At 45.2% G+C, this 13,749-nt stretch overlaps 1 protein-coding gene across 4 annotated transcripts in view; it reads left to right on the forward strand.

Moving 5' to 3' along the window:
- Positions 1-3,288: 3,288 nt before the first annotated feature.
- LRCH1 (leucine rich repeats and calponin homology domain containing 1) overlaps positions 3,289-13,749 on the forward strand; it is a 176,301-nt gene continuing 165,840 nt past the window's right edge. Inside the window, exon 1 of one of the 4 annotated variants that reach the window (XM_012782684.2) lies at positions 3,289-3,863. In XM_012782684.2, coding sequence (XP_012638138.1) covers positions 3,563-3,863 — 301 coding nt within the window. In that variant the 5' untranslated portion in view covers positions 3,289-3,562. The remainder of the gene's footprint in view (positions 3,864-13,749) is intronic. The other 3 variants (XM_012782686.2, XM_012782685.2, XM_012782687.2) reach the window with 3 other exon arrangements.

Here is a 13,749-nt window from a genome sequence, read left to right on the forward strand (position 1 = left end):
ACTTTTTCTTTACAACTTATTTAAGGAGAACTCAAGCTCATTAAGGCAAAGATATTTTTTTTCATTACAATCTGCTTCTTAACCACAGAGGGCCAAACTGTATTTTCCCATAGGTTCTTGCAAAATGCTATTATCACTCATAAATCTGAGGTCAGAATATTGTCTCTGGTATACAATTGGTAATACTATTTCATATGTAATATTTTTCTAAAGTCTTGATTTAAAAACAATAACAATCCTACAAAATTGGCATTTCATCATGAGACCAAATATATGTATTTATGAAAATAGAACAAGGACTAAAGTATAGATTATTCATTCATCACAGATGGCTCCTCTATTGTCATCCAGAAGACAGCTTCTTTGAGAATTTTATCTTGGTGGCCCAGATGCTGTAGTTTTTTTTATTCTGTAGGAGCGGCGGGGAAAGGAGGACTTAAACAAAGTCTCCTTGGTCTGGGAGAGAACAGGGGAAAAAAAGGCAGGGCGAGGCATGACCACAGGGTAGTAGCTTCTTTGCTCCATGAAAAGGAAAGATGAGCCCTTATGAGGGGTTGAAGATTGTTTTTGTTGGGGGGTTTGGGGAACAGTAAAAAGGCTGAGTCTGGACAATAATTGGCTGTGAAATATTTTAAAACATAAAGGCAGGCAACATCCTTTTTTTTTAGACTTATGATAAATTCTAAAATGAGAATGCCTAGAAAATAGAAAGGAGGTGGGGGTGGAGATTCAAACAAACCATCACTGTCACAAAGATTGTAGGCATGACATTCAATTACAGTCAGTGTGAGCACAGCTTGAGAAAACGCTCAACGGCAGGTAACTGGAGTTACTGTGGCTAACTCCCTTTTAAGAAAATCAGGAGTCTAAGAAAGTACAGTAGTTCCCAGGCTTTTTGATTTCACAGAACAATAACATTAAAATAATTGGTGACTGACTTTAGTAACCTATTTTTTAATAAAAAGATACTTAAAAAACTACAATTTATTATTATCATTGTTTTTGGGGCTTTTTTCCCCCACCAGAAACAATAGGAAAGGCACAGTCTTACTGTTATGATTCTTGAAATTGAATATATTCAGATATATGAAAAACTAGACATTGTTTGGTTTTTTTTCTCATTTTGTCAGGGTCACTTTGTCACTAACCAACTGGTTCACAGATTCATGTTTTGGAACACTAGAAAAAAATCCCTGAAACATTTCTAAAGTAGTGTGATTTATTATCTTCAGAGAAATTCATGTTGAGGTTATTAGTTGCATTAAACATACACTATCTCAGCCAGACAACATTATTTATTGAATCTTATAGGCGATGGATTAAAAAAGTGCCTGATCCTTGCCCTTGATACACAGTAAAAGTGTACTGTTTTCAGAAGAAGTAAACAGGGTATTAAACAAAAGAGAGATGTCCATCTTATTGAAGAAGGAGTGAAAAAGCAAAAGAGCTAAGGGAAATGGCTTGTCAAGTTTCTTGGATATTTAGAAATAATCAAGATTAATTTCAAGTGTCAAATACTTGCCCCTGTTTTAAGGAAAAACTCTTTCATTTAGGGAAATCATTTGAAACTTCAAGTGGCAACCTGCTAAACACATGGCCTATTATGCAAAACGTACTTAATTACTAACATTCATTGTACATTCGTTATATACAAAATACTTCCCTAGCTGGTTTCAGCAGAAGCTTTCCAATTGGAATTTGTTTTTCGGAGTTTCTGTTTCTCACTCGACTTTTGGGGACAGATTAGTGAGGAAAGCGGAAGATAGGTTAATTTTTGTGTGATGTAAATATATTTTCACTTATTATTAATATTATTATGAATTGAGAAGCCTGGTTTTTAAAGGCCAGGGAGGCAGAGGGGAGAGGCGTTGGAGAGAGGAGGTTTGGGGGGAGGATACCAGCAGGTGGCGCTTGTCTCCTCTGAGCAGATGACAATGCTTTTTGCTCTCAGCCAAGAATCCCGCAGGAATCAAGGGCGACTATGTGTGCGCAGTCCACGCAAGGGACGCAGATCATGCCATACTTAAGTGCCAGGCCCATGAAATCACAAGTTCCAGCCTGTTGCCTAGGCCACCACGCTTCTGCGTTACCCCTTAAACGACGGGCTCCCCTGCTCCAAGGGTTGTATTGTTTTCCTACTTGACCCCCAGGCCCGTTTCCTCAAGCCTTGTCGCTCATAGGGACAGTCATGCCTTAGGTATAGAGCAAAAATAAGGGCCCTAGAGTTGGCCTGAAACTTCGACTTCGGGAAAGGAAGACTTGATAGCAATCTTCCAGCTGGTCTGCCTTAGGGTTTCAGACGTTCTTTGTCCCCGCTGGCGTGCCAGCACTGGCCTGGGTGCCCGCTACAGGGTCGCAGGGGGCAGAACGCGAATTCGCCTGCAAGGAGGCTGACCTGGCAGGTCCCCTGCCCCACAGAAGCAAGGAGAAGCGATGCGGGGACACTCTGACAGTACTTTGAGCTCAGGCTCAGCTGTGACTGAGTTACCGGCTTGTTGGCACAGTCAGCCACAGCCAGCCCGTCTCCCTTATGCGACAATGTATTCTGTCCACCATAAAAACTTCGTGAAAGGCTGGCTCTCATTTTGAAAATCTTTCTTTCCTGTGTCTGTAAATTTCTACCATTGCTCAGGAAACATCCCGCCCTGAGTGTATTTTTGTCTATTCGCTCTGAGATCTAGCCCAGGGATATACAGTGAAACAGAGCAACTCTAGATTCGGAGGGCCGCCAGTTCGAACCCAGCTCCACCTCTGACTGCAGGGGTGACCTTAGGTAGGTTTCTTAACTTCCTCTGTAGACTGGGGGAAACGTTTTTCTCCACTCTTGGTGTTCCTGGATTAATCATTTACGTAGGCTACCTAAATCTGTGCCTGGTTTATTGTAAGCGCCCAAGGCCAGAGGGCATCTGTCGGGCTGACCCCATGGTGAATAAAACCGCCTCTTGGGGAATTCTGGGTCAAACATCCCGAATAACTCGCAGAATTAAGATAACTCTCTCCTCGTCACCTCACAGTATTTCAAATGCCACCCTTTGCCTCCCGCCGTTTCCTCAGACCACCTAAAGCCTCCTGTCCCCTAAAACCTCCTGGGCGGCCAAAGGAAACCCGGAGGCGGCGCCTATCGGAAAGTCAGCTCCGAGCAGCCCCCGCGCCCCCGACTGCGGGCGGGTCGCGGCGCGGCCGCGGGGCCAACCGGCCGGGCGCGGAGGGAGCTCGGGCCGGACGGCCGCGTGGGGAGGAGGCGGAGAGAGCGGGCGGCGGAGGAGGGGAGAACCGCCGGGAGGAGGGAGCAGGGGCGGGCGGAGACACATGCGCGCTGCCGCCGCCGCCGCCGCCGCAGTCCTTAGCTTCCCGGGGACAGGAAACCTCAAGACCGAGCTGCCACTGCCGCCTCCCGTCCGCCCCCATTCTACACGCCTGCCGCGCCCTCCTCCCCGTCTTCCCGCGTCTCTGAGCGGAGCCCTGAGGGGGCGACGCAGCCCTAGTCGCCGTCTTCCCTCCCGGGCAAAGCTGTGACCCCCCCGCGGGAGCGGCGGGGCGGGGTGGGGGGGCCCCGGAGAAGATGGCGACGCCGGGAAGCGAACCCCAACCTTTCGTCCCCGCTCTCTCGGTGTCTACCCTGCACCCACATCACCACCATCACCACCACCACCATCAGCACCATGGAGGAGCCGGGGCCGGCGGCGGGGCGGGCGGCGGCGGCGGCAGCAGCGCGGGCTTCAACCTGCCCTTGAACCGGGGTCTGGAGCGGGCGCTGGAGGAGGCGGCCAACTCCGGGGGGTTGAACCTCAGCGCCAGGAAATTGAAGGAATTTCCCCGGACCGCCGCCCCCGGGCACGACCTCTCGGACACGGTGCAGGCAGGTGAGACAGGGCCGAGGGGCAGGCGGTGGGTGTGGGCGGGATGTCTGGGTGGCTTTCGGTCGTGCTTTCCCGACGCTGTGGCTGGTCAGAAATCCGGTGTGGCTAGAGGGGCCATCGGGCCGTGCTCGTCCTAGGAAGGGACACGCGTGGGCGCGGGAGGAGCGGGCCTGCAGAGGGCACGGTGGCCCCCGCCTCGCCCGGCGGGTCGGTGCGGAGAGCAGGCGTGCGCCGGGCCGCTGCGCCCGGGAGCGCGCGAGTCTCCGGCTCTCCACCCGGTGGCGGCTGCGCCGGGGAAGTGACCGCGGGGCTGGGACTTGCGGGCGCGCAGTGGAAGTGGGAGGTTTCAGGCGCACAAGTCGGCTTCCTGGGCCCGGCGCAGGGGCCGGGAACCCGAGCGCTTACGGCCGCTGCTGCGCCTCCAGCCAGTTCTAGGCGTCTCCGCGTCAGGCGTCGCCCATCCTGAGGGGAGACCCAGACAAAGGTGGCACGCCCTCGGCCGGCCGAACCGAGGGCATCGGCGCGGGGCCTCGAGGCCCCCGCGGCGACATCGCCGAGCGATCCGGCGACTCGGTGCCGCCTGCGAGGTGCCGAGGCTGCTCTTCCTGCGCCTGTGCGGGGAGAGCGCCGCCGGGATTGCGGTGACCCGAATCGGCCGCCGCTTCGGAAGCGACCGGCTCCCTCCTTGCTGGCCCGTCGCTCACCGCCCACGCAGCTGGGTTCCTGCAGCCCAGGCTACCTGGTTCTCAGTAACCCGATCTTTGCCAGGTCGAGGAAGGGACCGCATGGCACACGAAAAGAAAAGTAATTAACGTGAGCTGGTTTTCCTGTGTGAGCCTGGCAAGTTGTAACTCGCGCCAATGAGCAGCATAACTTTTTCAAGTTATGTCATGTGTTGACATATTTCTGAAACGTCCGCCTTCTGTTTGGTAGTTCGGGTTGCAGGAGCGTGATCTATAAACAGGAAGGAGGGTGGTGGAATGGGACTCCGGCCTTGGGGTCTGCACAGAACTGACTTGGTTTCCGACCATCCGGTTTAGCTCCGTGGGGGAGGGTTTGTATCACAGCAAGCGTCCAGCATTTCCCCGGGCAGTGGGTGGCCCATTTTGGAGCCACTGCCCAGACCTCTCGGCTGTCATTGCCTCATGCACTGAATGTCAGGCCCCTGAATCCTGGATGGCTTGACTCTCAGCACAAGATCTCCTAGTTTCCTCTTATAGAGGAAGAAGGGGGTGGGCAAAGGAGGAGGCAGTGGGCTTTTGGAGGCTAGGTTTTCAGTGCCCTTTTCCCTTTTAGATCAATAAACATTTATTTAGAGCCCTAATGAGTGTTTAGATAGAGTTCTGAGTTCACCGGAGGCAAAAGGACTCTCTAGGGTCATTAAACTTATGATTTGGATTTAGGGATAGTCAGGAATGGGCAAGAAAGAGGGAATTTCCAGAGTTGGGCTGTCAACAGCTGGAGAGTCTCTTTTGATAGGACCTCTTAGTTACGTCTTCTCAAGTGGAAGTTATTCCAAGAATTGTCTGAATCATTAACTTAAAAAAAAAATCTGTTATTCTACTTCCTTCTGCCGTGGAGCTTACCATAAACTATAGAATGGTTAGATATGACTGCAGAAAATAGAGCTGGCATGACCAATAATATGTGTTTGTACAGTTCAGTGAGGGGGCTTCAAAGTTGTTCTTCTACTTCAGTTATGCTGACCATTATTTCCAAAGTTAGGCTTGCGGTGTTGGCATTTCTTTGAGAAGACTAGTGCTTTTAAGAGCAGGGACCACATCTTTCAGCTGAGACCTTGCCTTTTGAAGTATATGCTTAAAAATGTTTCTGTTCTTCTCTCAACTTGTTTATGGCCAGCTTAGGTTGTGAGATTTGCAGGTTTTTAATTGAGCTCTCTTGCACATGCTTAATGCTCAGAAAAATCTACAAGTTAAAATTCAGAGGCTTGATGTTAATTCCTCATCCAAAAATACAATGTTAATTGGGGGAGGAGGAGCGGAAGGATGTCACCTAAGTTGTGTAGACACTTAAGACAATGCCATAAAGAGAGAAAAGTATTCAGGGTAGCCAGTTATTTTACATGGAATTTGAATACCCAAATGTATTAAAGATTTGCTTCTGCAAAACATCTTTGTTTTGGTCAAAAGCTGGCTGTAAACCATAGGCATTCTTCTCTTTGTTCTAAAGAAGTATGTAGTTGATCACAGATTCTTATTTGGAAGAGCAAAAAGTAAAAGTAAGAGTTAAAATGACTTCCAGGGTGCACAGTGTTGACATTTCCTACGTATAAATAGTTCAAGTAGAGCTGAAAGTATGATTAGTAACATATATAATAAAGATAATGGTTTCTGCTGGACTCACATTTAGTTTAAGAATCTCTCTTAAAATCAGAATAGCATATGAAGATCCTTAAGACCTAAGATGTAGAGTATACTTTTCCATAAATTTTGTAAAACAGGGAGTGATATAGCAGGATTTTTCTCATTGTTAAATTGTATAAAATACAGACCATTTGGCTTATGTCTTCTAAAAAGTCACTTTTCTGGCAGCCACCTATGCAGAACTGAAACAGCCTTGAAAACCAAGCTGTAAGCACAGAAACAGAGAGGATATCTAAGCTGTCACTCAGTGCGTACACTTTATTCACAGGAAAAACTCTCAGGCTTTCACTTTGAGCCTATTAATTTACTTATATTTGAGTCAAAATAAGTTTTATTGTCAGATTCTAGTCTTTTAACAAGTGAGATGGGGAAAGAAAGACTGATCTGCACAGAAAGACTGATCTGCACAGTGACACAGGTGTCACTGACTGAAAGGGACAAAACAAAAGAGCCATGATTAGCACTGGTTGGGTGCACTTCACTAGGTATCAAGTGCTTTATCTGCATTTTTTCACTCAGTCCTCACTAGGAACCTGGTCATACCCTTATCTACAGATGGGGAGATTGAGATGGAGACAAATTAACTGATATGCTCAAGGTTATACCCCTACCCAGAGGGTGAACCAGTGATTTGAACCCTGATGGCCTCATTTAGGGTTCATGTTCTTGACCATACTCCCCATTCAGCAGAGGGAAGGGGCGGTAAGTGCGGAATCTGGGAAGGTTTCTGCAGATGCATTCATTCAGCATTCATTCTACAAGTAGCTACTGAGCTCCACTAAGTGCACGCCACTGATCTAGGCACTTGGGACACAGCGGTGACCAGAAGAGAATCTCTGTATCCCTTCCTAGGGATTTTCATTCTAGTTTGAGGGCGACAGGGAGATAAATTAAGAAATAGATTTTGCAGGATGAGTAGGAAGAGTGATAGGATAGATATAATATCTTTGATGAATACACAAGCTGCTTTGTATTGACTTGAGGTGGTTTATAGCAAGAGCACAAATGATGACTAGTAATAAATATAAACTGAAGCATAAAATGGGGCTGATGAAAAGAAGTACACAAATATGCACATCAGTAAAGCAAACTTTTTTTTTAGTGCTGATTTATTAAATAATATTGTTTGGGTGAAGAAATTCAAAAGGGTGTTTGTATGACTAAAATAAAGTGTATCGAAAAGAGAAAAAAAGTGTCTGCCTTAGGCTGATTGCAGAGGGTTCTAGAAAACAAAAAGGAAGCTCTTAGATGTAATGTGCAGAACACTCTTTGACAGTTAAGGAAAGGGTGGAGTATTTCATTGCCAATATCTTTTTGAGGTGGCTGTAAGCAGGAAAGACTATATGAAGAGCTTATCTAGGCAGGAATACAGAAGTGCAGCATAAAAAATACCCGTTTATGTGGGAGAGTTCTGTAAGGAGATACGCAAAGTATAAGGCAAGACAGGAATACATGAGAAGCTAAGTAACAGTTCCAGGAAGCCACTGGAGACACAAGGCAGGTCAAGGTGAGTTGTCAAGTAGCACTGATGGACGTTATATGCAGAAGTCAGAGGAAAAGGTCATTTTGGTGAAGCCGATTAGGAAAGACTCTGATACCGGTAGCAGAAGTAGAATTTAGATCAGGTTTTGTAGGATGGGTAGGATTTGGATGGAAGTGCCCATGAACATTCTGTGGTTGGAAAGATGGTTCCCAGATGTGCAGTGAGAACCTGACAGTCTAAGATTCTATGAAGAAAAGAAGAAGAGAGGGCATTGAAACCTGTCCTTCTGGTCATATCCTCTTACCTCACTCCCACCTTATAATGGGGTAACAGAGCACAGGGCTCCTATGACCCTGTAATTGAGGGCTCTGGCTCTGGCTCTGGCTGAGGTCTGGGATTTGTCAGCCTATGGGACTAATGCCCTAGACTGTGTGAGCTAGCTCTCTCAAATGTCTGTACAGATTCAAAGAATCTTCTCTGAGGTTTGTGGGCAGCCTTATCTCCTGAAGGCTGACTTCCCTCACCCCACTTCCATCCGATAGCAAAGGAATCCTTGGGATATTAACACTCTTTAATCATTGAAATTCACACAGACTTGATAAAGACATCTATTCACTCTCAACACCATACTGTGTTTCATAATTATGGCCTCAAACTCCTGGCCTTAAGTTATCCTCCCTCATCGGCCTCCTGAAGTGCTAGGATTACAGGTATTAGCCACCTCTTCCAGCCTGTGTCCAATTTTTAATTTTTTTTTACTCTTGAATTAAATTTGCTAGTTATTTCTATTTATTTATTTTATAGTCAGGGTCTCATTTCTGTCTGTCACCCATGCTGGAGTGCAGTAGCATGATCACAGCTCACTGTAGCCTGGAACTTCTGGGCATAAGCAATCCTCCTACCTCAGTCTCCCCAGTTGCTGGGACTATACGTATGCACTACCAGGCCTTGCTAATTTTTATTTATTTATTTTTTTTTGTAGCGATGGGGGTCTCTCTACATAGGCTAGTCTCAAACTCCTGGGCTCAATTGATCCCTCTGCCTCAGTCTCCCAAAGTGCTTGGATTATAGGCATGAGCCACTGCACCTAGCTGAAATTTTTTAGTTACTGGTATACCTGTCACTTACTATGGTAGTCACTATCATGTAAATGTGTTTGTTACATGTACAGTTTTCTAAACACTCCTCCATTCATAAACCGTAAGTCATATCCTTTTCCTTCCTATTATTTTTTCTTTTGATCAGTTTCTTCCTTGTTAAGGCATAGAGAACTTCTAATGTTAAGTAAAAGCTTTTAGAACAACTAAGGTAACATATAGAATGGTTCTGAATCATGTCCAGATGTGTTCTTCCACATACATGTGTGCAGTATGGCAAAAACAGTTTCCACAAACATGCATGCTGTTCTTACCACTTGCATTATAGGCTGCTTTATTAAAAAGACAAGAGCATACTAATCATGCTCCTAGAATACTAGCATACAGTTATAGGCCAGGAAATCTTTGGGAATTTTTGGTCTGTGCCAGTTTGTAAAGGAACAGTCCAAGGTTTGACCTTCATCATTGAAATGATTTTCCTAGATAGTTCGTTAGTCACTATAACATCTTATTTGATTTTTGGTGGGTGTATGATATTAGGCCAAAATTAGCATACCCTACCATCTAAAAATTTGTATTTACATTATTGACTAAGAATGCCTTTTGAGTTACTATGGTGAACAGAAATTTTCCATGCCATGGTTTAATAATTCTTTGGTATAGATAATTTTTGAAATCCATGTTGATGTCAGTCAGTTCAGAAGTCAATTTCCGTTTGCCCTTGTCGTCCTTCTGGTGTGTAAATAGACTTTTTCTACCCTGTTACTCAACTGCATCATTGTTTGTTTAAACATAAGTTGTTTCCCTCTTTTGTACTTTTATATTTCCTCCCCTTTTTCTTATGCATAAAGACTTTTTATATTTCAGCTGGGCAGTGTTTACTTACTCTTAATATCGCCCCATAATTATATCCCCCCAGGTGTTGTAGTGTATGTACTTTTCCAGACACTTAGTAATTTAAACGGGGAAATGCTGTTAACTCTACTTAGGGTTCATCAGCCAGGCCACAGGACTTGAGCTTTTGTTTAAGTCTCACAAAAACCTGTTTGTGAGACTACTTTCCAGATTTTGTTTGGCTTTTTGGAAACATTGAATTCTGTCTTAGACAGCTATCAGGGAACCTGGCCTGGGTTTAGATGTAGAAATTCCAGCAATTTGTGAACTTTTCCAATGATAGTGTCAGTGGTTGGAATTAACGTAATTTGGTGTTAATTGCAGCAATTATTTCAAGTTACAAAATTATAATCTGTCATAAAAGTTTTCAGGATGTAAGACATGAAACCCTACTATATTTACATAGCTGATGCCTTTATTTATGCAAAACTCATGGGAAGCTTAGCTTCTGTTATTGCTACTATTCTTTTGTTACATGGAAGTTTTTTTGCATCAGTTTTTTGCTGTGCGATTTCAGATAATAAGAAAAGAAAAAAAAGAAAAGAAAAGAAAGATCAGGATTCCAAGTAAGACTTAGTCTAGGAAAACTAGGCCTACTAATATAGACTCAAGCTTGAAATATGCCTGTGTTTGTCTTCATTTTAAGAGTTCAGTGATATTGCTTCCATATTCTGTAGTAAGAAATAGTACATTTGGAAACCATCTGTTCCCATAAAGTAATTCAAAAATAGAGTGAGATTGTTTACATGAATAGAAAGTTGACGAACTGTGAGAATTTGGATTCTCTTTCTTACTCAAGCAATGCAATAGAAGGGAAATGCCGTTATAGTCAGATTTCTGTATATGTCCGCAGTTTTTCCCCAACTGTATCCTCCTTCACTGGCCATAAAGGAGGATATGGCTGGGGGAAAAAAAAAATCAGAGGAGAACAATATGTTTGATTTGCATAATAGAAATACTTCATTTTTGTGCTTGATAAGAAATTGCTCCTGTGTTAATATGATGTTCATGCTGAGGCAGCTCGACTTACTGTACCTGAAACTCTTGCAGAATATTTTTAAGTCATCAGAGGCAGGTTATTTGACTTTGAGATCTTCCTAGATGTTTGCTTTTCTTTCTTCTGCTGTTTGCTTTTTTTCCCCTCAGTCCCTGTGCCGGAGGAGGACCTAACATGGGTGTGAGATGAAGCGGGAGCCCTCCTGCCCACTGTTCTCACCAAATGGGCAGAAAGAGGCCCCCATCTTATATTTTTCTAATCTTCTGGCTCTCATGTGGCCTTGCTTTTGACAGCTGACCCCTGCAGTGAAATACAAACGGCTTTGCCACGCAATGTATCCCTCTATTACGCTTTCTTATTTTTGATGTTTAGGCCATACAGCGTGAGGAGTAGCATCAGTACATCTGACCCGGTTCAATCAGCTTAACTTCAATTTAACTCACTTCATCTCTGCAGGCAACAGTGACAATTCAAAGATAGCACCATCAGCTGGCTGCCTGACTTGCCCTTCCTCTTGATTGCCTTCATTTTGCTTTTCCAAGTCATTTACCTCTTGTCTCTCCACCTCCCTGCCCTGTAAGAGTCTGCTGCCCCCACTCTCATTAGTCCCTAGGCCTGCTCAAAACAGTCTCCCTGCCAGCCTCTCCTTGCAGATCTTAGCGCTGAATCATGTGTAGCCTTAAGGCATCTTTGCATTATTTCCTTATGGCAGTTATATTTTGTTTGATTACCTTCTCCGTTTAAGGTTTTCCCTCCTTCACTGGCCTGTGAGATTAGGCTAGATAAGACTTTTCTTGATTTTTGTATATGCTTTCCTTGCCTAGCACAGAAAGTGCTAAGCAAACATCCTACTCTTGGTCTTTGCACTTTTGGTCCATCACCTTGGATCTACCCTGAAGCCATACCCTGCTTGTGCACAATTTGTTGGTCTGCTGTCATTTTCCTGGATCTGACCTAATTTTTCTTACATGGCATCTTTTTACTTCTCAGCATTGCCTACTGTACACTGTCCACAGACTGGGTGTCTTAAATGACAGAAATTTATTTTCATGTAGTTCCAGAGGCTAGAAGTCAAAGATCAAGGAGTTGGCAGGTTTGGCTTCTACTAAGGCCTCTCTCGGGGCTGGCAGCTGGTGATCTCCTCCCTGTGTCTTCACATGGCTGTTCTCTGTGTGCGCACATCCCTGGGGTCACTTTGTGAGTCCAGATTTGCTCTTCTGATAAGGACACCAGTCAGGTTGAATTAGGGCCCACCCATAGGACCTCGTGTAACCTTAATTACCTCTTTTTTTTTTTTTTTTTTTTTTGAGACAGAGTCTTGCTTTGTTGCCCAGGCTAGAGTGAGTGCCGTGGCATCAGCCTAGCTCACAGCAACCTCAAACTCCTGGGCTCAAGCAATCCTCCTGCCTCAGCCTCCCGAGTAGCTGGGACTACAGGCATGCGCCACCATGCCTGGCTAATTTTTTCTATATATATTAGTTGGCCAATTAATTTCTTTCTATTTATAGTAGAGACGGGGTCTTGCTCTTGCTCAGGTTGGTTTCGAACTCCTGAACTCAAGCAATCTGCCTGCCTCGGACTCCCAGAGAGTTAGGATTACAGGCGTGAGCCACCAGGCCAGCTTAATTACCTCTTTACAGGCCCTATCTCTAAATACAGTCACATTCTCAGGCACTAGGTGTTAGTGTTTTCATGTGAATTTTGAGGGTCACAGTTCAGCCCATAACACCCACTCAGTCACCCCTGCTGTAGCTGGTAGCTGCTGCTCCTCCCCCAGCCTGTGTCAACTGACCTTGAATTTGTACAAGGCTGACCTTAATGCTGCCCTTGTACCAGGCCAGGGATCTGGCCTGTTTGTTTACCATCCTGTCCTCAGGATCTAGCCCAGCGCTCACTAGCTACCTATAGGGTCCATGGTTAAGAGTCTCAGGAAATGCTACTGAGCACATAGAGTATGTGTAAGCATTATTTATATTCTTTGACGGTTTGGGGAAGATGGTAGCATAGGCAGTATTTATTATTCCACATTGCTTGTGAGGAAACTGAGGCAGGAGGGTGAAATGGTTTTCTTTGGGTTATGCTGCTGGTCAGTGGTTGAGTCAGGACCACATCTTCTGAGTATTCAGGCTGTTTCCATTCATTCCTCAGCCTAGCATTGCTCTCAGTTCTGATTGGATTTCTACCAGGACGAAAAAATCCTAATGGGCAGTGTGATAGAGAGGAATGAGTTCAGGATTCTCACAGTGGAGAAAGGGGAACAGTATTCCAGTGCCACGTTCTGTGTGCAGGTGAAGGGTGTTGGGGATGGGTCCTGTTTTGACCTGGAGTTTGGAGGGGGAGGTGGGACTGTGGGGTCTCAGAGGAGGGCCTGGGGGGCATCTCTTCACCCTCTTGCCATTGATATAAAAAGCTTTTCCAGATTTAAAAAAAATTGACCACCTTTTCATGCTCTTGGCAAAAAACCACTTTGTGAATCCTTTTATGTTCTTGACGACTGCTCGGAAGGTGTATATCAAACATTAAGAAGTGATAAAATGTCCACGAGGAGGCAGAGCTTTAGAAGTAAATGCATAGATTCAAACATATCTCTCTTTTCTCACTGTTTAACTGGCATCCTGTGTTTATTTTGAACTTTAATCAGAAGTCATTTCATAGAGAACGCTGTGATAGGTTCAGCATCGCCCTGGGGACACTGATAGGGGACTGGAAGTGGCTGGGGATAATGTCTGTTATGACGGAATCACCTCTAGGGCCAGGGGCCTTCAGAATGTTTCCTCATGCAGTCCTCAGAACACCGCAGAGGTAGGTAGAATTTTCTGTTACTGAGAAGGGAATTTGTCGGTTAGGCCATCTGAGTCCATTTGTAGAGCCAGTAAAGCTGGAGCCAAATTTGAACTTGAACTCTTGTTGAAGAAGCACGGGAACTTCCTCTGTTTCGGTGTCACTGAATATTTAGAGCTGGGGGAACAGAGCAGAGAAAGAGATTTTGTAGATGAGAATCAAGCCCAGGGCATTTTGATAGACAGCCCTGGGT

Source organism: Microcebus murinus, chromosome 13 (assembly GCF_040939455.1).
Source record: "Microcebus murinus isolate Inina chromosome 13, M.murinus_Inina_mat1.0, whole genome shotgun sequence".
In the NCBI taxonomy this organism is placed as follows: domain Eukaryota; kingdom Metazoa; phylum Chordata; class Mammalia; order Primates; family Cheirogaleidae; genus Microcebus; species Microcebus murinus.